Source organism: Triticum urartu, chromosome 6, assembly GCF_003073215.2.
Source record: "Triticum urartu cultivar G1812 chromosome 6, Tu2.1, whole genome shotgun sequence".
NCBI lineage: Eukaryota > Viridiplantae > Streptophyta > Magnoliopsida > Poales > Poaceae > Triticum > Triticum urartu.
In genome coordinates, this window is record NC_053027.1 from 50669879 (window position 1) to 50691310 (window position 21432).

General features: G+C 42.9%; 1 protein-coding gene across 1 annotated transcript; it reads right to left on the reverse strand.

Moving 5' to 3' along the window:
• Nucleotides 1-554: 554 nt before the first annotated feature.
• On the reverse strand, nucleotides 555-5231 carry LOC125514450. Its single transcript, XM_048679788.1, has 2 exons — nucleotides 4849-5231; nucleotides 555-1152 (listed from the first exon to the last, which is right to left on the reverse strand). The coding sequence occupies exons 1-2, from the start codon at nucleotides 5092-5094 to the stop codon at nucleotides 916-918; spliced, it is 483 nt and encodes a 160-aa protein (XP_048535745.1). The 5' UTR covers nucleotides 5095-5231; the 3' UTR covers nucleotides 555-915.
• Between the last annotated feature and the right edge of the window lie 16201 nt (nucleotides 5232-21432).

Here is a 21432-nt window from a genome sequence, read left to right on the forward strand (position 1 = left end):
AGCAACTTGTTGAATGAGTGAGGGTCCTAAGAGTGTGGAATAAAGCAAAGAAAAAAGGATGTATGATTGCGGTGTCATGGTTTGTTGGACCTTAAATAGAGGAATTCACAAAATCATTGCTGCTTAAGGTCGCATTCATCACACCCCTTTATTCTTGAGGATCATCGCACTGGCGACGACGAATGCATGAAAGCAATGCAGGGGTCTCGATGAATCAGGGTTTAAGGTCTAGGATTATATTTGATAGGATTTTTTTTTGTTGACTAAAACTCATTGGAAAGACCCTTCTTTTGCTGTTTCTACTGTACAATCAAAACAAACAATGCTTCAAGCTCAGGGATGTATAAAATTCAAATCAACATCACATTACAGTCCCATCAGTGAAATCAAATAACAGTGCGACAAAAGAAAGCTTTGTGGTCGTAGGTAGTGGCAGTCTATGTTGCAAATACGATTATCACACAAAGTTGATCACGTAAACAAAATCATCATAAATTCATAATCCACCATTACGGATCCTAGATGGCAAAAAAATAAATAGACCGAGAACAGCAGGCAAGAAAAGGGATCTCGCACAAAGTCATCAGCCCTTCAGTTCAAGGGTTTAGTTGGTTGCTCTATTTTGAAAGTACACGTCCCCCCCTTTAATAATTCAGCTTTGTCTGCTTTCCTCTCACTGCTCAACAATGTACAGCTACTAATAGTGGTACAAGGGATCTGATCAGCCATGAAACCAGGCCTGATCCCAACACACTCAACTGAGAATGGTGCAAACCAGATCCACTCCTCGGAGGCTCCAGACGGTGAGGGGCACAAGGTAAAGCTCCTTTGCTCCTTGGGCCGGAGGGGGAGTGGATGACAGTTCTCGAGGCGGCAGCCGAAGGCACACTACAACCCAGGCTTGCGTTTACACCTTCACACCCACTGGAGCTGCCCTTGGTGCTCCACGCAATGGCGGATGTCGCCGTCGACGGCGATCGTTTGCTTCCTCATCGCTAGAGCGGTTGGTCTCGTGTTGTATTTCACCTGGAACCTTCCAGCTGGGCTCGCGTCGTTGTTGTTCGAGCTTTCGGGGAGGACCTCGTCCAAGAACTCGTCGGCGACGTCGCCATCTTCGTCAATCCTTAACCTCCTTGTATACCACCGGAAGCCCTGGTTGGATGAAGATATGGCATGAATAAATTTGTATTCAAACAACACAATGGAAACAGCAAAATCTCAAAATCTCAGGCAGTTTACAACAATCACAGGAATTTCACATTTTAGCCATGATACAAAAGAAACATTTTAATGTGTTGATAGCACAATCATCCAAAAAAAAAGAACAATTGATGGGTAACAACTGACATCCTGTATTGCATCACTAGAGGAAACAGTGATGTGTTTTGTCATTTGTTCGTCAAGAGTAGGCAAATAACACCAAATTTGGTAGCTACAGTGTACAGAAAAACCATGGGCTTGTACAACATACAGAATACTCCACATACACTCTTTTTAAGATCTTCCGACCCACCCATGAACCAACCCACAGAGCAAGCACTCACACATGCACGCACATAAAGCTAGTCTAGTGTCCTACAACAGATTTGGTGATCAGTAATCCCTGAATGCTATCTTCAAATTCCTGGCGTTCAATACCACAAATATTTTATGTAACTTGCAGAATAAGGTATATTAGAATAACTGTGGCCCTTGATCCAATGTCAGACCTTGGCAGATAACAAATTATTAAACCACATGTGTGGCCTTTATGCTTAAAATGGACATGATCACTTGAATGACATATGATGCATATCCAAACTCATATTGTAGTAGTTATATCAACCATCAGTAATCGTAGCAGCAGCCAGATTTCCAAGTCCACATCAAACTTTGAAGAAGTGTCTAGGCACCAGCCAGATTTCCAAGTCCACATCAAACTTTGAAGAAGTGTCTAGGCACCACTCAGTGATGGATTTGGGAAATTCTGTACATTATGCATTTGTGTACACTCTGGTGCAAGAAGAGTGCACTCTCCAGGCTAACTCATATCCGCTATCCAATACCATAGACGATCACATAAATTATGCATAACAAAACGGTAATATCGTATTCACAGCAAAAAAACATTTTTAACAAAGAACAGGGGAACAGCTCTATTTGCACTAGGCACTGTAAGGTGCATCTCTATCCTGGGATTGCTGTAGCACATCACCAGTAACTGCTCAAGGATCAAACAAGGGGCGCTCCCAGACTAAACACTACCAAAATCAGAACCAAAAGGTCTAATTCCGCATAACACATTACACATCACATAATCCCAGAGTCAAATCCGATGATAGAGTAGGCTAAATGGTCATACCAGATCTAATCAGACTAACAGGATTCACGTCCCGAAGTGACTCTTAAAAGAGAAATAGGACGACAACGTACTGAAGGACAACAACATACTGAATAGTAAATTGTGCTTTTGAGTTAAATAGACCATAATTGCATAAAAACTATCAACGCTCAGCATTTTTTTTAAACTAACATTGAATACCAAAAAACAAAAACGGGTAAACTCATCCTGAGTTAATTATCCCTTTTGGCCCTTGCCATTATCAAAAAAGTATTGGTGGAGTATCAATTTCACAATTCTTACAGGCACTAGAAAAACACCTAAACCAACAAGTCAACAGCGACCACCAGATGAGCAATTCCATTAGCTAGGACCTAGAGCTGGTAATTTTGAATCACTACTGAACTTGGATAAGTACCAAAAGCAAAAGGACTCGAATTCCAAAAAATGCTTAGCTAAGCTGACATCCAGGCCGCTCATCGAGCAGCCTATGGACAAAGATGCCCTGCAGATGTGTTGTTACTTATGCAGTACAAGCTTCCGTGGCAAGCTCAGTGACTTCTTGGCCATGATCTTAGGCCAGTGCTGGTGCCAATTCTTGCTAAACCAAGATGTGGTCCTGTTTCTAAGCAGGTGCCTATGGAGGCCAGCATGGGCATGGCATCAACACACCCCACTGAAGCAGTCACATCAAGCAGAAGCAGAAGTAAGGGTTTAGAAACAAGAGCAAGTCTGAGGAGCAGGAGTTACTTGCGTGCACATGTGTTCTTTAGGACGTGAAGCCAAAGCTTGGGAAAAAAAGAGTTGTGCAGGCCTCATAGAAAATGTGGACTTCAATTTCAAGAGTCCATTGCCAACTTGGTCCATCACGGTGCTAGAACGCCGTATGAAGAATGCGGAGAACGTGAACAAGAATAAAAATAAGAAGGTTACCGCCAAGGGGAAGGCAACCACAACTACCTAATAGATGCCACTCAGTGCTTTGTGTCATTAGCATAGAATTTGTAGTGGTAGTCCTCGTCAATGGGTTGGTTTCTCGGGATTTCATTTAGTCATTGTGGGCAGTTAGATGATGCTAGTAGCCATGTTTCGTGGGCCTGCATGTATGGTGGGGTGGGGGACAAGGTGCACCTATACAATGGTCAATGGTGCTACGCTCGGAATGTGACCAAGTAGGTGCGGCCGGCGCCCATTGTTTCTCTTTTGATTAGTAGTCTGCAAGCCATGTAAGTGGATGTGTTTGTAACAAAATTTAATCTTTACTTAATGAATGGACAGAGGTCCTGCTGGTATCTCTAAAACATGATAAAGTATGCCTACCAGATTAAAATAAGTATTAAACTAGAAAAAGAAACAGGCAATCAGATGAAACAAGTTAAGCTTGTAGAAGAGTGGCTACATAATTGATTAATAAACATGAGAATTAGAAGAGTGGCTACATAATTGGTTAATAAACATGAGAATTAGAAGAGTGGCTACATAATTGATCAATAACCAAATGAATTTGTACTCTAAAGATATACACCTGCCTTATAATGTTCTAAACAATTGGTATCTCAAACTAAGTTTTGAAGTGATGAAGTCTTATACTTCCTCATGCATCCGACCGATGGCACGATATCCTACCTTCTAATGGAAAATATCTCACTGTACACCCCATGCAAAGCATAATCTATCAGACACATTGTATGGCCCTAAATGAACAACATAAGTTTTAACACGAATTATCCACATTGCTTATTTTTTGGGTGAGCTCCTTTCCAAACCCTCCGCAACAGTCAGGTACAAAGTACACCATCACATGGTAAAGCTCCCCTCTTCTGAGTGACTAGCAAAATATGTTAGCGTTATTTCTTAACCATTGCGGCTTCCCTCTATTGCAGTTGAAAAAGGCATCACTGTGCTAAACCGACTAGCTACGTTGCCCAAATCATGACCAAGAAGGAAACATCTTTTGGCGGTGGACTAAATATGATCTTCACGAAGTTGCATAAGGAACATACACCCACACAACCTGAAACTGATGGGGGAAAAACTGCAGCACCAGGACCAGGAGCTAGTATCCATAGTCGCCTGCCAATACCAAATTCTAAAAACGTACAGCGCACTGCAATTGTCAGAACAGGAGAAAAGGAGAACAGACGCCCTAAAACCTAAAGTTTGCATAAGCACACAAAGCAAACCCACGTCAAGAAGCTAAAAAGCAGTACAAAACTGGCACAGCCGTCAGCCAAGATTGGATTCGTCCAAGGCGCCGCCATCTAATCGCAGTATATGCGATGCTGTGACGGACAAGATCCTCAGAGCCCGAGATTCCCACCATCTGAGCTACTGCTCGAACTCATCAACACAGCAATTCAGCGAGCAATCATACATTTCAAGTAGAGTAGCAGTACAGTAGAAAGATTTTTTTTTAAAAGGTAAGAGTTCTACCGAGATCTCATTGAATACAAGACCTACGAGGAGCAGCGGAACTACTGGCAGCACACACGTCACCGCGTAGTACAGGGGGTTGCAATCCGACATACCTGGACGCCGCCGTCTCCAGCGGGGCAGGGGGCCAGCACGGGCCCGGCCGCCGGCCGGTCGACCGGCACGGGCACCTGGACGCTGAATCCGCGCCTAGTAGCGTGCCCGGAGGCGGCCGCCGCCGCGGCGGCAGCGGCCACCTTCTCGTGCGGGACGTCCCCGCCGCCGCCGCCGGCGTCGTGGTGGTGGTCGGCGTCGTCCCTGGAGCCGCCGAACATACCGGCGATCCGGCGGAAGAAGCCCATCGCCGGCAGGATCCCGCGGGAGGAAGGGGGGGGGGGGGGGGGGGGGGTGGGGGGGGGGGGGGGGGGGGTTGATCCGACGGCGGCCGAGCGCGAATGTCAATGGTCGGTGGGAGATGGGGATATGCCTCCTTCCTTTCGCTGCTTGGAGTTCTGGCCTGAGACTTTTCACTAGACGTGGGGAAGCAACTTCTCCTCTTCTGGTTCCATAAGTTCAGAATAAACATATTTTGCGAACCAACCCGTGGTTAGATATAGTTATGTTCCTAGCCCATTAGGGTTTAAGTTCTGATGCTTGCGTATGTATTGATGTTAAAAAAATAGACATATTTTTTTGCTTTTATATATTTTGCATCTGGTCGATAAAATAATTCGCTATAAATCTGACGTCGGATTTTTAAAAATGGCAGGCCTAACCCTGAAATAATCATGCTTGCTGAAGAAAACTGGCATGCTCATGCAACATAACTCACCATCCTGAATGTCAAATTTGATTTCGACATCAGATTTTCAACATTCCCATAAGATAAAACATTTTTCTGGTTTCTGTGGCTTGATTTTTTTACCTCGATTTCTTATGGCTTGATTGTTTGCCTTCTTCCATCTTTCTCTTTTCATACTACTAATTTCTGCTACACATGTTTGGTTAGGTGGGAATCAGTGGTATGAAATGAAAGTTTGAGAAAACTTTCTCTCAAATTCATACTACTAATTTTCACTACACACCAAGCATGTGTTAGGACTAATAATCGGCTTCTCAAGCCTAGACCCTGAATAAACTTCCATCTAAAAGCTCAAAGTCTTGCTAGTTCTTTTCATCAGCTTAGAGCCTATTTAGTTCAGATGATTTTTATGAGAATTTTGAAGTACTCTATTGTTTTGCACTTTCTTCTAAGGAGTTGTGTGTGCGTGTGGAGGGGGCAGGGGCGAGGTGGCATAGGAGTAGAAAAAATATATTTAGTGTCATTATTCAAAAATTGATCAACTTTTCCTTCGTTCAGGCAAAGGTAACCAAAAATGTGCAATCCAATTGAGCAACTTTTTAAAAATTGTACATGCGGTGAATCAGACAAATGTTTTTAGCGACATAATAACATCTTGATTACTTCATTTTTTCGTTTTATAAGGCTTGGGTGTATTTTTAGATCATCATTTTAACCAACCAAAACAAATTATATGCCAGACAAAGAACGTATATCATTGAATTCTTATTCAAACAAAGTTTCTCTTGGAATATTTTTTATGACATATAACTTGTATTGTTGGTCAAGTTGATGGTCGAGAAATATATGTGAGCCTTCTAAACTGTAAGTAAGGGAGTATGCCTTTGGAGGCGGTTAAGTTCAATTTGATTGTGTTTATTAGAATTTATGTGATTTTGAATTGCTATCAATCAAGCACCTAAGTTTACAAAATTCATGTGTCTTTTTAATTCATCTATTTTGTGCATGCATTTTTTCAATCATATCTTATGTCTTTTGTTGATAGTTTTAAATAGCCCGCTATAGCACGCTTTAGCATTTAGAAAAGGTCCTGCGCTAAGGGTCTTTTGTCCAAACACATGAGCAAACATTTTAAATAGCTCGTTGTAGCATCGCTATAGCATTTAGAAGAGGTCCGCCGCTAAAAGGCTTAGCGCGCTATTTAAAACTCCTGATATGCATTTATATTCACGTGGGCTAAAAGTGGCGCTGAGTTTCCCTTACGATCTACCCCCTCCGTTCCAAAATAAGTGTCTCAACTAAAATTAGTACAAAGATGAGATACTTATTTTTAGGCGGAGGAAGTATTTTACATGCATTTTCAAATGATATTTTTCATTGAGTTCAACCAGATATAAGTTTTTTTCAGTGAATTATGACGCTGGTCTTACTGGTAGTTCAACATCCTGTTCGTGACCCCACAAAAAAAACATCCTGTTCATGAATATAGCAACACGTATCACAGTATCCAATCCTCCCTATGTTTTGCACACCCATGTGTTTGGGGGATCTTGTGAACCGTTGGCTCTCACTCTGTAGTTTAGTCACGCTCCTCTCAACACGTAACCAACAACTGACATGCTATCTTTTCTTGTTAGAGCATCTCCAGCCGTTGGCCCCCCAGAAGCTCGAAAAAACGCCGTTTGGGGGTGAACCGACGCTAAAATCGGGCCGATCGGGTACCTAGCCGCCGCCCCAGGGTCGCCCCCTGACACCTATTTTAATTTTTTTTCGAAAAGAAATTAGGCTAAAAATCGGCAAACGGGACAAAGATTCGGCCAAGCAGGACATAATTTCGACGACTTAAACAGTTTTTACATAGCAACCTTAAAATTTACTAAAAAACAAAGGCCGCGACTACAGGCCGAAGAACTCGTTGAACGCGGCGATGTTGTTGTTGTCCTTCTCCTCCTTCACGCGGCCGCCCCTGCTGGACCCATGCTCGGAGTCGCCCTGGCGGACGGTGGCGGTGGCGGCGCGTCGTCGTCGCTGTCGTCGAGTACGACGACGCCTCCCTCATCGGGGCCATGACGCCAAGCGGCAATCTCCTCTAGGGCGCGACGATGGCGCTCCAACGCCAGCTATGCCCAGTCCTCCCGCGCCCACTTCACGGCGGCGAGCCTGATGACCCACAAGTATAGGGGATCTATCATAGTCCTTTCGATAAGTAAGAGTGTCGAACCCAACAGGAGCAAAAGGAAATGATAAGCGGTTTCTAGCAAGGTATTCTCTGCAAATACTGAAATAAGTGGTAACAGATAGTTTTGTGATAGGATAATTTGTAACGAGCAACAAGTAACAAAAGTAAATAAAGTGCAGCAAGGTGGTCCAATCCTTTTTGTAGCAAAGGACAAGCCTGGACAAACTCTTATATAAAGAAAAGCGCTCCCGAGGACACATGGAGATATCGTCAAGCTAGTTTTCATCACGTTCATATGATTCGCCTTCGGTACTTTGATAATTTGGTATGTAGATGGACCGGTGCTTGGGTATTGTCCTTAATTGGACAAGCATCCCACTTATAATTAACCTCTATTGCAAGCATCCGCAACTACAACAAAAGTATTAAGGTAAACATAACCATAGTATTGAAACATATGGATCCAAATCAACCCCTTACGAAGCAACGCATAAACTAGGGTTTAACCTTCTGTCACTCTAGCAACCCATCATCTACTTATTACTCCCCAATGCCTTCCTCTAGGCCCAAATAATGGTGAAGTGTCATGTAGTTGACGTTCACATAACACCACTAGAGGAGAGACAACATACATCTCATCAAAATATCGAACGAATACCAAATTCACATGACTACTAATAGCAAGACTTCTCCCATGTCCTCAGGAACAAACGTAACTACTCACAAAGCATATTCATGTTCATAATCAGAGGGGTATTAATATGTATATATGATCTGAAAATATGATCTTCCACCAAATAAACCAACTAGCATCAACTACAAGGAGTAATTAACACTACTAGCAACCTACTAGTACCAATTCCGGACTTGGAGACAAGAATTGGATATAAGAGATGAACTAGGGTTTTGAGAGGAGATGGTGCTGGTGAAGATGTTGATGGAGATTGCCCTCTCCCGATGGGAGGAGCGTTGGTGATGACGATGGCGATGATTTCCCCCTCCCGGAGGGAAGTTTCCCCGACAGAACAGCTCTACCGGAGCCCTAGATTGGATCCGCCAAGGTTCCGCCTCGTGGCGGCGGAGTTTCATTCGAGGAGATGGCTTATGATTTTTTCCTCATCGAAAGACTCCATATAGCAGAAGATGGCCATCGGAGGGCCACCAGGGGGCCCACGAGGTAGGGGGCGCGCCCAGGGGGGTAGGGCGCGCCCCCCACCCTCGTGGGCGGGGTGTGGCCCCCCTGGTGAACTTCTTGCGCTTAATATTTTTTTTATATTCTGAAAACGTCTTCCGTGAAGTTTCAGGACTTTTGGAGCTGTGCAGAATAGGTCTCTAATATTTGCTCCTTTTCCAGCCCAGAATCCCAGCTGCCGGCATTCTCCCTCTTTATGTAAACCTTGTAAAATAAGAGAGAATAGGCATAAGTATTGTGACATAATGTGTAATAACAGCCCATAATGCAATAAATATCGATATAAAAGCATGATGCAAAATGGACGTATCAACTCCCCCAAGCTTAGACCTCGCTTGTCCTCAAGCGAAAGCCGAAATCAAAAAGTATGTCCACATGTTTAGAGACAAAGGTGTCGATAAAAGTAAAATACGGACATGAGGGCATCATGATCATTCTTAGAATAGCAACTTACATAATTCTTGTCATATGATTTCTTATGCTAGAGTAATAATTCAATCACAATTTCAAGTATGAATCGTAAACTTCATTGAAAACTAACAAACTATAATCTCAATCATTGGAGCAATTGCAATTTATCATAACATAGGAAAGAGCCAATATATAAGAGCTTTTCAGCAAGTCCACATACTCAACTATCATATAGTCTTTCACAATTGCTGACACTCACGCAATACTTATGGATATGGAGTTTTAATCGGACACAGAGAAAGATAGGGGCTTATAGTTTTGCCTCCCAACGTTTTACCTTAAGGGTAATGTCAACAATAATAGTTCATGAAAACTCACATCCAATTAGCCATATATACCATGTAGCGACCAGACCTCAAACAGTCTGATCTCTGTGCTCCGGTGTCATCCCTGGATCAGTAATGCTGACACCACACAGTACTCGGAGGATTTATAGCAGAGTAGCAATCACACACTTATTACATCGAGTGTCTCAAAAGAGAACTTATTATAATAAATATGGCTTAAGGCCATCTAATAACGATAACAGCGGAAGGCTTGGAAGATAAGTGAGTCCATCAACTCCAACGGCATCACTGAGTATAGAACCACGACCTAAACTCCTTAATCGTCGTCTGAAAAGTCTGCAACATTAACGTTGCAGCCCGAAAACGGGTCAGCACATGGAATATGCTGGCAAGATAACACATAGAGAGTAATGGAATGCAACAGCTATACTATATGCATATTTGGCTGGTGGAAAGCTCTATGGTTACAGTTTTTGCGAAAAGCCAATTTTTCCCTACTGCAAAGGAATAAATTTAATTACTATCATGGTGGTTGTTGAAACATTGAGAATGGTTGACAGCATTCTCAATCCCAATTAAGTAACATCATTAAAACCCATCAAAATTAATTTAGAGTAACATGTTGAGATTCACATGAAAATCCAAGTACTAGATACTCAAGATGTCCATAACCGGGGACACGACTAATCATGATTAGTTTATTACACTCTGCAGAGGTTTGCGCACTTTTCCCCACAAGACTCGATCGCCTCCGTTTGGTTTCTCGCACTACAAGGTGTTTGAGAAACGGATGACCGAGACACAGTCTTTCAGAAGCGCTAGCACCTTACGACGGATAGACCGGTACACCTACTTTCCCCTACATCTGCTAGTCTACCACTGTAAGAGTTCGCACAACTTAGTCAACTATGCCAGAGCCCATAATGGCTTGTGGCTGCACACGGAAGTTTCTAGTATGAAAAATCTCATGATCCCTTTGGGCCTGGGTGGCGGTCCAAAGAAAAACAGGCAAGTCCTGGTAACCCCAGGTGCCTCAATCCACCCAGATGTGTGTTAGGTTGCCACCTTAGATAAACCATTAATTAACAATCTCACATCTGTCATGGATATCACTCACCCAATCCACGTCTACGAGCATAGCATGGCATAATAAGCAAACGTAGAAGTAACTCCCAAAGGTTTGATAATAAACAGGTAATAGGTACTACCTCATCTACTTCCCATCCCACAATTTAATTAGATCCTAATCATGCAATGTGTGAGGATTGATCTAATGCAATAAAAACTGGGTTAGAAAAGGTATGATCAAAGTGTTACTTGCCTTGCTGATGATCCGCGAAACCTAAGATTCGAAGTAACAGGCGGCGCACTCCGGGTATTCTATCGCAGACAAAAACAAGCATACAATAAGTACTCATCAATGCACAGGTAAAACTCAAATAGAAGATCTAACCAGAAAGTTCAACTTAAGAACCCTGGTTGCAAAAAGAATCAAATCGAACGAAGCAAAAGAAATCAAACGGCGAAAGAAAACAACTTCGTTCTAGTAATCTGGATCTAGGGCAAATTTTACAGTAGCAAAAATGTTTAAGTTGATTATTCGGAAAGAGGGTTTCGAGACGAAACTCCAGGCGCTTGAATCGCCTGATTCCGATAAACGAGCGAAAAGTTATACTAAAACGAAAATCGGATCAGAAATCGCGATCAGAAAATAACCGCGGAAAATCCGACGAAAAAGAAAAACGACGAACAGAATTTTTTTTTAAAAAAAACTGCACGGAAAACGAGGCAGCGGCGAACCTCGAAAGGCGCGCGCTCCGGCGTGCGGCGGCGGCGGCTGGGGCGGCGTCGGCTGGAGGCGGCGGCTAGGGTTTCGGCGCCGGGGTGGGCTGGCTCTCTCGGCCCGGCCTCGGGCGCTATTTAAAGGCGCCCCGGGCGGAGGTTTCCCGGCCGGGTACGGCCCGGAGTCGGTTACGCGTTTTTTTTAATCCGCTCGGAAGAAAAATAAAAAGAAATACTAAACGGACTCCAAAAATCACGAAATAAATTTTGCCGGTCCTAAAATCAAGCCCGATAAAGTGAACATTTATCTGGGCCCAAACTACAACTTTGAAAAACGCGCATTTTTCCTAAATTCAAATAAAAATACCGAAAAACTCCGAAATAAAATCTTATTTGATTTTTTTATTAAATCCTCAATATTTCTATATTTTGGAAAGTCATTTTATTCCCTCTCTCATATTTTTGTAATAGAAATAATTGATGATAAAATAAATAAAATCAAATGATCCTGTTTACATAATTTGAGAAAACTCAAATATGTAAATAACGAAATCCCCAACTCTCTCCGTGGGTCCTTGAGTTGCTTAGGATTTTCTAGGATCAAAACCAAAAGCAAAACAAAATATGATATGCATGATGACCTAATGTATAACATTCCAAATTGAAAATTTGGGATGTTACAAACCTACCCCCCTTAAGATGAATCTCGCCCTCGAGATTCGGGTTGGCTAGAAAATAGGTGAGGGTGGTCTTTGAGCAAATCTTCCTCTCGCTCCCAGGTGGCTTCATCCTCCGTGTGGTGGCTCCACTGAACTTTGCAAAACTTGATAACCTTGCTGCGAGTAACTCGGCTGGCAAACTCGAGGATCTTGACTGGTTTCTCCTCATAGGTCAAATTGTTATCCAACTGAATTGCTTCTAATGGTACTGTGTCTCTCAAAGGTATGTCAGCCATCTCCGTGTGACACTTCTTCAACTGAGAAACGTGAAACACATCATGCACTCCGGCCAATCCTTCTGGCAATTCCAACTTGTAGGCCACTTCTCCCATACGCTCCAAAACTCGATATGGCCCTACAAATCGTGGTGCTAACTTCCTCTTAACTCCAAAGCGCTTAATCCCTCGAAGTGGGGATACTCGAAGATAAGCTCTATCTCCGACTTCGTAAACTGTCTCCTTGCGTTTAGAATCTGCGTAGCTCTTCTGTCTAGACTGGGCTACCTTGAGCCTATCGCGAATCAACTTCACCTTCTGTTCAGACTCTTTAATCAGATCTGGTCCAAACAACTGGCGGTCTCCAACTTCGTCACATGACAACGGTGTCCTGCACCTCCTTCCGTACAAAGCTTCGAAAGGTGCCATCTTCAAACTGGTCTGATAGCTATTATTGTAAGAAAACTCTGCATAGGGCAAATTATCGTCCCAACTAGATCCATAATCTAGAGCACAAGCTCTCAGCATATCTTCCAAAATCTGATTGACTCTCTCGGTCTGTCCATCTGTCTGCGGATGAAAAGCTGTACTAAATTCTAGCCTAGTACCCAAAGTCTCATGCAACTACTTCCAGAACTTTGAGGTAAACTGGGTTCCTCTATCTGATACGATGCTCCTCGGAACTCCATGCAAACATACGATTCCGGTCATGTATATCGTTGCCAACTTAGCACTTGTATAAGTGGTCTTTACTGGGATGAAATGTGCTACCTTCGTCAATCGATCAACTACAACCCAAATCGAGTCATAGCCTGAACGAGTCCTTGGTAATCCCGTGATAAAATCCATGCCTAGCTTATCCCACTTCCATTCGGGTATCGGCAATGGTTGCAACAATCCTGCTGGCTTCTGATGCTCTGCCTTTACTCTTTGACATACGTCACAAACTGCTACATACTCCGCAATATCCTTCTTCATTCCGGTCCACCAGAAAATATCCTTCAAATCCAAATACATCTTGGTACTTCCTGGGTGAATCGAATACGGTGAATCATGTGCCTCTTGAAAAATCAACTTCCTGATCTCCGGGTTGTTGGGCACGTAAACACGGTCTTCAAACCATAGGGTGTCATGCTCATCCTCGCGAAATTCTTTAACTTTTCCTTTGCTCAGTTTCTCCTTTATAGCGGCAATCTCTTTGTCAGTTTTCTGAGCTTCTTTGATTCTGTCCATCAATGTTGACTGAATCTCCAATGCTGCTACATAGCCTCTCGGAACTATTTCCACACATAGTTCACGAAGATTTCCTGCTAACTCCTTGGGTATTTCTCCCGTCATTAGTGTATTGACATGACTCTTACGGCTTAATGCATCAGCTACTACATTAGCCTTCCCGGGGTGATAATGCAATCTCATATCATAATCCTTGATGAGCTCCAACCATCTCCTTTGTCTGAGATTCAACTCCTTCTGTGTGAAAATGCACTTCAAACTCTTGTGATCCGTGTACACCTCACAATGATTTCCGATGAGGAAATGTCTCCATGTCTTCAATGCATGCACTACGGCTGCTAACTCCAAATCATGTGTAGCGTAATTCAATTCATGAGGCTTCAGTTGTCGTGAAGCATACGAAACAACTCTTCCTTCCTGCATAAGCACTGCTCCAAGTCCTCGACGTGAAGCGTCGCAATACACCTCATAATCCTTGGTTTGGTCTGGCAAAATCAATACTGGTGAGGTAACCAAACGTTTCTTCAACTCCTGGAAACTATCCTCACACTCATCAGTCCATTTAAACTTAGTATCCTTCTTCAGCAACTCCGTCATAGGCTTTGCAATCCTTGAGAAATTCTCAATAAACCTCCGGTAGTATCCTGCGAGTCCAAGAAAACTCCGGATCTCTCCAACTGTTGTTGGTGCTTCCCACTTGGTCACGGTATCAACTTTAGCGGGATCTACTGCTATACCTTCTCCGGATATAACGTGTCCGAGGAATCCTACTTCCTTCAACCAAAACTCACATTTGCTGAACTTGGCATATAATTGATGTTCTCTGAGCTTTCCAAGTACCAAACGCAAATGCTTCTTATGCTCCTCTTCATTCTTCGAATAAACCAGGATATCATCAATGAACACTACGACGAACTTATCCAAAAACTCCATAAACACTTTGTTCATCATGCTCATAAAATAGGCAGGCGCGTTAGTCAGTCCAAATGACATAACGGTATACTCATATAGTCCATATCTTGTGGTGAATGCTGTCTTAGGTATATCCTGTTCTCGAATCTTCAACTGGTGGTATCCTTATCGCAAATCGATCTTGGAAAACACTTTAGCTCCTTGCAATCGATCAAACAGATCGTTGATCATTGGTAGTGGGTACTTGTTCTTGATCGTTACTTTGTTTAATCCTCGATAATCAACAACCATCCTTAACGATCCATCCTTCTTCTCCACTAAAAGTACTGACGATCCCCAAGGCGAAGAGCTTGGGCAAATATATCCCTTATCCAGTAACTCCTTAATCTGTTTCTTAATTTCCACCAAATCTTTTGCTGGCATCCTATATGGTCTCTTTGATATTGGCCCAGTGCTTGGCAATAGCTCAATCAAAAACTCAATGTTTCTATCCGGTGGCATGCCTGGCAACTCTTCGGGAAATACATCAGAAAAATCCTTTACCACTGGTACTTCCTCCTACACAACTCCCGATAAGGAATTTACTTGTGTCCTGTTTGGCGCATGCCGGGATACATACTTGATCCTTCTCCCTTCTGGTGTGGTAAGCAAAATTGACTTACTAGCACACTCAATATTCCCTTCATACTTTGATAACCAATCCATGCCTAATATCACATCCAATCCTTGAGATTCCAATACTATTAGGTCTGAGGGAAAAACATAGTTACCAATCCTTAATGGTAACCGATCACACCATAAACTTGCCACATACTCTGCTCCTGGCGAGGTTACTAACATGGGTGACCTAAGGGCTTGGGTTGGTAGGTTATACTTATCCACAAATCCCCTTGAGATGTATGAATGCGATGCACCAGTATCAAAAAGAACGAGTGCAGTAAATGACTTAACCAAAAACTTACTTGTTACTGCATCGGGCTGAGCTTCAACCTCCTCCACATTAACGTGGTTCACCTGTCCCCTGTTGAAAGGGTTCGGCTTCTTCCCAGAACTTCCATTGCCGTTTTGGCCTTCAGGACATTCATTTGCAAAGTGTCCGGTCTTCTGACACTTAAAGCAAGTGACGTGGCTCAAATCCTTCTTGGCTGGGGTTGATGGGGTGCCGCGGTTCTGTCCATTACTTCCTCCATTCCCATTACCATTCTTGGTGCCATTGTGATTGTACGAGCTACCTACTCCATGGGTATGCTGAAAATGTCCTCCTGGTCTAGGGGTAAAACGAGGCTTCTGCTGAGCTCCTGAATTATACTTTCCTTGTCCATACTTCCTCTTACGGTTCTCAATTTGCTGCTGCTTCCCTTCAATCATAAGAGCACGATCTACCAACTCCTGGTAGTTGTTGAAGGTGGCTACCATCAACTGCATACTCAGCTCATCATTCAGTCCTTCCAGGAATTTCTCCTGCTTAGCTGCATCCGTAGCAACGTCATCTGGGGCATAACGTGCTAGCTTACTAAACTCCTCCACATACTGGCCAACTGTCCGTCCTCCTTGGCGCAAGTTACGAAACTCACGCTTCTTCATGGCCATTGCTCCTACTGAAACATGGGCGGTGCGAAAAGCCTGCTGAAACTGGTCCCATGTGACAGTGTCGATTGGGAAGGTGGCTGTGAAATTCTCCCACCAAGATGCTGCGGGTCCTTCTAACTGATGTGCGGCAAACTTCACCTTCTCCACATCTGCGCATCCTGCTGTGGTCAACTCCCTAGCTATCTTGCGGAGCCAATCATCTGCTACAATCAGCTCGGTGCTACTGGAAAACACCGGCGGATTCAGCCTAAGAAAACGGGCTAAGTGGTCAACAGGTGGTGGTGGTGGTGGGTTGTTGTTGTTGTTCCCCTGATTCTGATTCTGAACTAGCAACTGCATCAGGGTGTTCTGCTGCTGGATCAACTGGGTGAGCTCCGGCGGAAAAGCAAATCCGGGGTCATGTCTCGGAGGCATCTGAGGGTTTAGAAGAGATGAGATATAAGAATACAGGGGGTCTAAAGGGAAAACACTACCCATATGCACATGAGGCAAAAGCACACAATTCACTTCAATCAATCAAACAAAAGCATACAATCGATCTAGCTATCGCAAAAGTGCTCGGACTACTATATTTACATGGTGGACTACTACTACTGATGAGGTGGTCTACTAGAAATATTCTACGGTTGTAGACTCCATGATGACCGTTCCTGCTTCATCCACATAGTCATCATCGCTACTATCTTGTTCCGAGTCGGTGGCGTCAATGATGATGTAGTCCTCCGGGCTAATCTCCTTGGGTTCTTCGTCTTCATCTACGGGTGTCGGGCCTCCCATAAATATTCCAATCTTCTTTGTTAGGTCGGCATTCTTATCCACCAATACTTCAATTTCTTCTTCATAATCTTTGCGTGTAGCCTTGAGTTCTTCCTCTAGTTCCTTGATTCTAGTCTTAGCCTTCTTCAGATCTATCATGTCGGCGCACATCTGATTCTCCTGTCGTCGAATGTGCTGGTTTAACTCCTGAATAAAAGCTGCAATTGATCTATCTTTCCTGGTGCTGATCATCTGCCAGTGTTCATCTCGGCGCCCACAAATCTGGTAGATAGTATCCTTGAGATCCTTGCGGTAGACTTCTCCAATGCGTCCCATGGCGATGTGAGCTGCCATGCTCTTTCCTAGACTCCAAGTTGGTGCATCAAAAGAAAACTCTATGGGCTCAGTGACTGGCATGAATGTCCTTCCGGGAACTTGAACTTGTATCATCCAGCGCTCTTCTTTAGGTGAAGTGGCGTTGTAGGTTCCCGTGAAGCTTGGTATTCCTATGTTCAGGTATCTAGTGACTTCCTTCAGGTGGCGTCCAAAGGATGTGTCTTCATCCGGTTGTGTGAACTTGTTCCTTGCATCCGCCATCCTAAAGAGTAGAAAAGATGAGAAGTCAGAAGAGAAGAGAGTGATCTTGGGTCTTTAGCTTAGTGGTCGTGTCCTACAGTCAGCGTGTGCTCTGATACCATCTCTGTAGCGACCAGACCTCAAACAGTCTAATCTCTGTGCTCCGGTGTCATCCCTGGATCAGTAATGCTGACACCACACAGTACTCGGAGGATTTATAGCAGAGTAGCAATCACACACTTATTACATCGAGTGTCTCAAAAGAGAACTTATTATAATAAATATGGCTTAAGGCCATCTAATAACGATAACAGTGGAAGGCTTGGAAGATAAGTGAGTCCATCAACTCCAACGGCATCACTGAGTATAGAACCACGACCTAAAATCCTTAATCGTCGTCTGAAAAGTCTGCAACATTAACGTTGCAGCCCGAAAACGGGTCAGCACATGGAATATGCTGGCAAGATAACACATAGAGAGTAATGGAATGCAACAGCTATACTATATGCATATTTGGCTGGTGGAAAGCTCTATGGTTACAGTTTTTGCGAAAAGCCAATTTTTCCCTACTGCAAAGGAATAAATTTAATTACTATCATGGTGGTTGTTGAACATTGAGAATGGTTGACAGCATTCTCAATCACAATTAAGTAACATCATTAAAACCCATCAAAATTAACTTAGAGTAACATGTTGAGATTCACATGAAAATCCAGGTACTAGATACTCAAAAAGTCCATAACCGGGGACACGGCTAATCATGATTAGTTTATACACTCTGCAGAGGTTTGCGCACTTTTCCCCACAAGACTCGATCGCCTCCGTTTGGTTTCTCGCACTACAGGGTGTTTGAGAAGACGGATGACCGAGACATAGTCTTTCAGAAGCGTTTACACCTTACGATGGGTAGACCGTACCACCTACAACCCCTACATCTGCTAGTCTACCACTGTAAGAGTTGACACGACTTAGTCAACTATGCTAGAGCCCATAATAGCTTGTGGCTGCACACGGAAGTTTCTAGTATGAATAATCTCATGATCCCTTTGAGCCTGGGTGGCGGTCCAAAAAAAAACAGGCAAGTCCTGGATACCCCAGGTGCCTCAATCCACCCAGATGTGTGTTATGTTGCCACCTTAGATAAACCTTTAATTATAAAAATCTCACATCTGTCATGGATATCACTCACCCAATCCACTCTACTAGCATAGCATGGCATAATAAGCAAACGTAGAAGTAACTCCCAAAGGTTTGATAATAAACAGGTAATAGGTACTACCTCATCTACTTCCCATCCCACAATTTAATTAGATCCTAATCATGCAATGTGTGAGGGTTGATCTAATGCAATAAAACTGGGTGGTAGAAAAGGTATGATCAAAGTGTTACTTGCCTTGCTGATGATCCGCGTAACCTAGAGATTCAACGTAACAGGCGGCGCACTCCGGGTATTCTATCGCAGACAAACAACAAGCATACAATAAGTACTCATCTAATGCACAGGTAAAACTCAAATAGAAGATCTAACCAGAAAGTTCAACTTAAGAACCCTGGTTTGCAAAAAGAACCAAATTGAACGAAGCAAAAGAAATCAAACGGCGAAAGAAAACAACTTCGTTCTAGTAATCTGGATCTAGGGCAAATTTTACAGTAGCAAAAACATGTTTAAGTTGATTATTCGGAAAGAGGGTTTCGAGACGAAACTCCAGGCGCTTGAATCGCCTGATTCCGATAAACGAGCGAAAAGTTATACTAAAACGAAAATCGGATCAGAAATCGCGATCAGAAAATAACCGCGGAAAATCTGACGAAAAAGAAAAACGACAAATAGAATTTTTTTTTAAAAAAACTGCACGGAAAACGAGGCGGCGGCGAACCTCGAAAGGCGCGCGCTCCGGCGGCGGCTGGAGGCGTCGGCGTCGGCTGGAGGCGGCGGCTAGGGTTTCGGCGCCGGGGTGGGCTGGCTCTCTCGGCCCAGGCCTCGGGCGCTATTTAAAGGCGCCCCGGGCGGAGGTTTCCCGGCCGGGTACGGCCCGGAGTCGGTTACGCGTTTTTTTTAATCCGCTCGGAAGAAAAATAAAAAGAAATACTAAACGGACTCCAAAAATCACGAAATAAATTTTGCCGAGTTCCTAAAATCAAGCCCGATAAAGTGAACATTTATCTGGGCCCAAACTACAACTTTGAAAAACGCGCATTTTTCCTAAATGCAAATAAAAATACCGAAAAACTCCGAAAAAAATCTTATTTGATTTTTTATTAAATCCTCAATATTTCTATATTTTGGGAAAGTCATTTTATTCCCTCTCTCATATTTTTGTAATAGAAATAATTGATAATAAAATAAATAAAATCAAATGATCCTGTTTACATAATTTGAGAAAACTCAAATATGTAAATAACGAAATCCCCAACTCTCTCCGTGGGTCCTTGAGTTGCTTAGGATTTTCTAGGATCAAAACCAAAAGCAAAACAAAATATGATATGCATGATGACCTAATGTATAACATTCTAAATTAAAAATTTGGGATGTTACATACCAGGATATTTCCAACATATTGTGCTTGCCAAAGGATAAAATATAAAAGGGAAGGGTGAAGATCACCATGACTCTTATGCAAGGTAGGAGATAAAAGTAAAAGATAGACCCTTCGCGGAGGGAAGGAGAGGTTGTCATGTGCTTTTATGGTTGGATGTACAAAATCTTAATGCGAAAGAACATCACTTTATATTGCCACTTGTGATATGGACCTTTATTATGTAGTCTGTCGCTTTTATTTTTCCATATCACACGATAGTATAAAGCTTATTTTCTCCCACACTAATAAGTCATACATATTTAGAGAACAATTTTTATTGCTTGCACCAATGACAACTTACTTGGAGGATCTTACTCAATCCATAGGTACGTATGGTGGACTCTAATGGCAAAACTGATTTAAGGGTATTTGGAAGCACAAGTAGTATCTCTACTTGGTGCGATGAATTTGGCTAGAATGAGGGGGAAAGGCAAGCTCAACCATGTTGCATGATCCATGACAATATAATTTATCTCAGATCTAAGAAAACATAACCCATTACGTTGTCTTCCTTGTCCAACGTCAACTCTTTAGCATGTCATATTTTAATGAGTGCTCACAATCATAAAAGATGTTCAAGATAGTATATTTGTATGTGAAGACCTCTCTTTCTTTATTACTTCCTATTAATTGCAACGATGACCAAAACTATGTTTGTCAACTCTCAACAACTTTTATTCATCATACTTTTCTATGTGAGCTCATTACTCTCCATAAGATCCATATCATCTCTTTGTTTCCTTTTTATTTATTTCTCTTTTCTTTTATTCATTTAGGATCATGGCAAAATAATCAAGCCCTTGACTCAACACTAATATTTATTATATATAGCTCACAGACTTGATTACATAGAGGGATCATAAAGCAAAACTCAAAACTAGATCATGCCATAAACTTTATTCTACTAGATCAAGATATTACCAAAAGGATCGAACTAAGAAAAACGGTAAAGATAAAAGTGATGGTGATACGATACCGGGGCACTCCCCCAAGCTTGGTAGTTGCCAAGGGGAGTGCCCATACCCATGTGATTATGTCTCTCTTTTCGGGGATGGTGATGTGATATTCTTAGCGATGATGCTCCTCACGATACAATTCTCCTCCTCGAGCTTATTGACTTGCTGCTTGAGGTCCATTATTTCCTTTCGGAGTTTTCCTGTAACAGCCAAAGCTCCCTGCACCCAAGGATGTTGCATAGTTGCGGGAGAACCAGTGACACTCTTTTTCAGATTATCATAAGAAAGAAATCTAACATTGGAAGGGATAACCGAGTTTGGAATAGCCGAGCTCTGCAGTTCTCCCATTGTGAATCCAGCTCGGAAGCGGGAAGTGACTTCTTGATCCTCTTCCATGGCATCTATCCTCTTCAAATCAGCCTCCATCTCTTCCTCCGTTGCTGGCCCAAAG

Coding starts and splice junctions, on each gene's coding strand:
- LOC125514450 (XM_048679788.1), bottom strand. CDS start 5,094: ATGGGCTTCTTCCGCCGGATCGCCGGTATGTTCGGCGGCTCCAGGGAC. Junction 1,153..4,848: donor CTGGAGACGGCGGCGTCCAG/GTATGTCGGATT, acceptor TCATCCAACCAG/GGCTTCCGGTGGTATACAAG.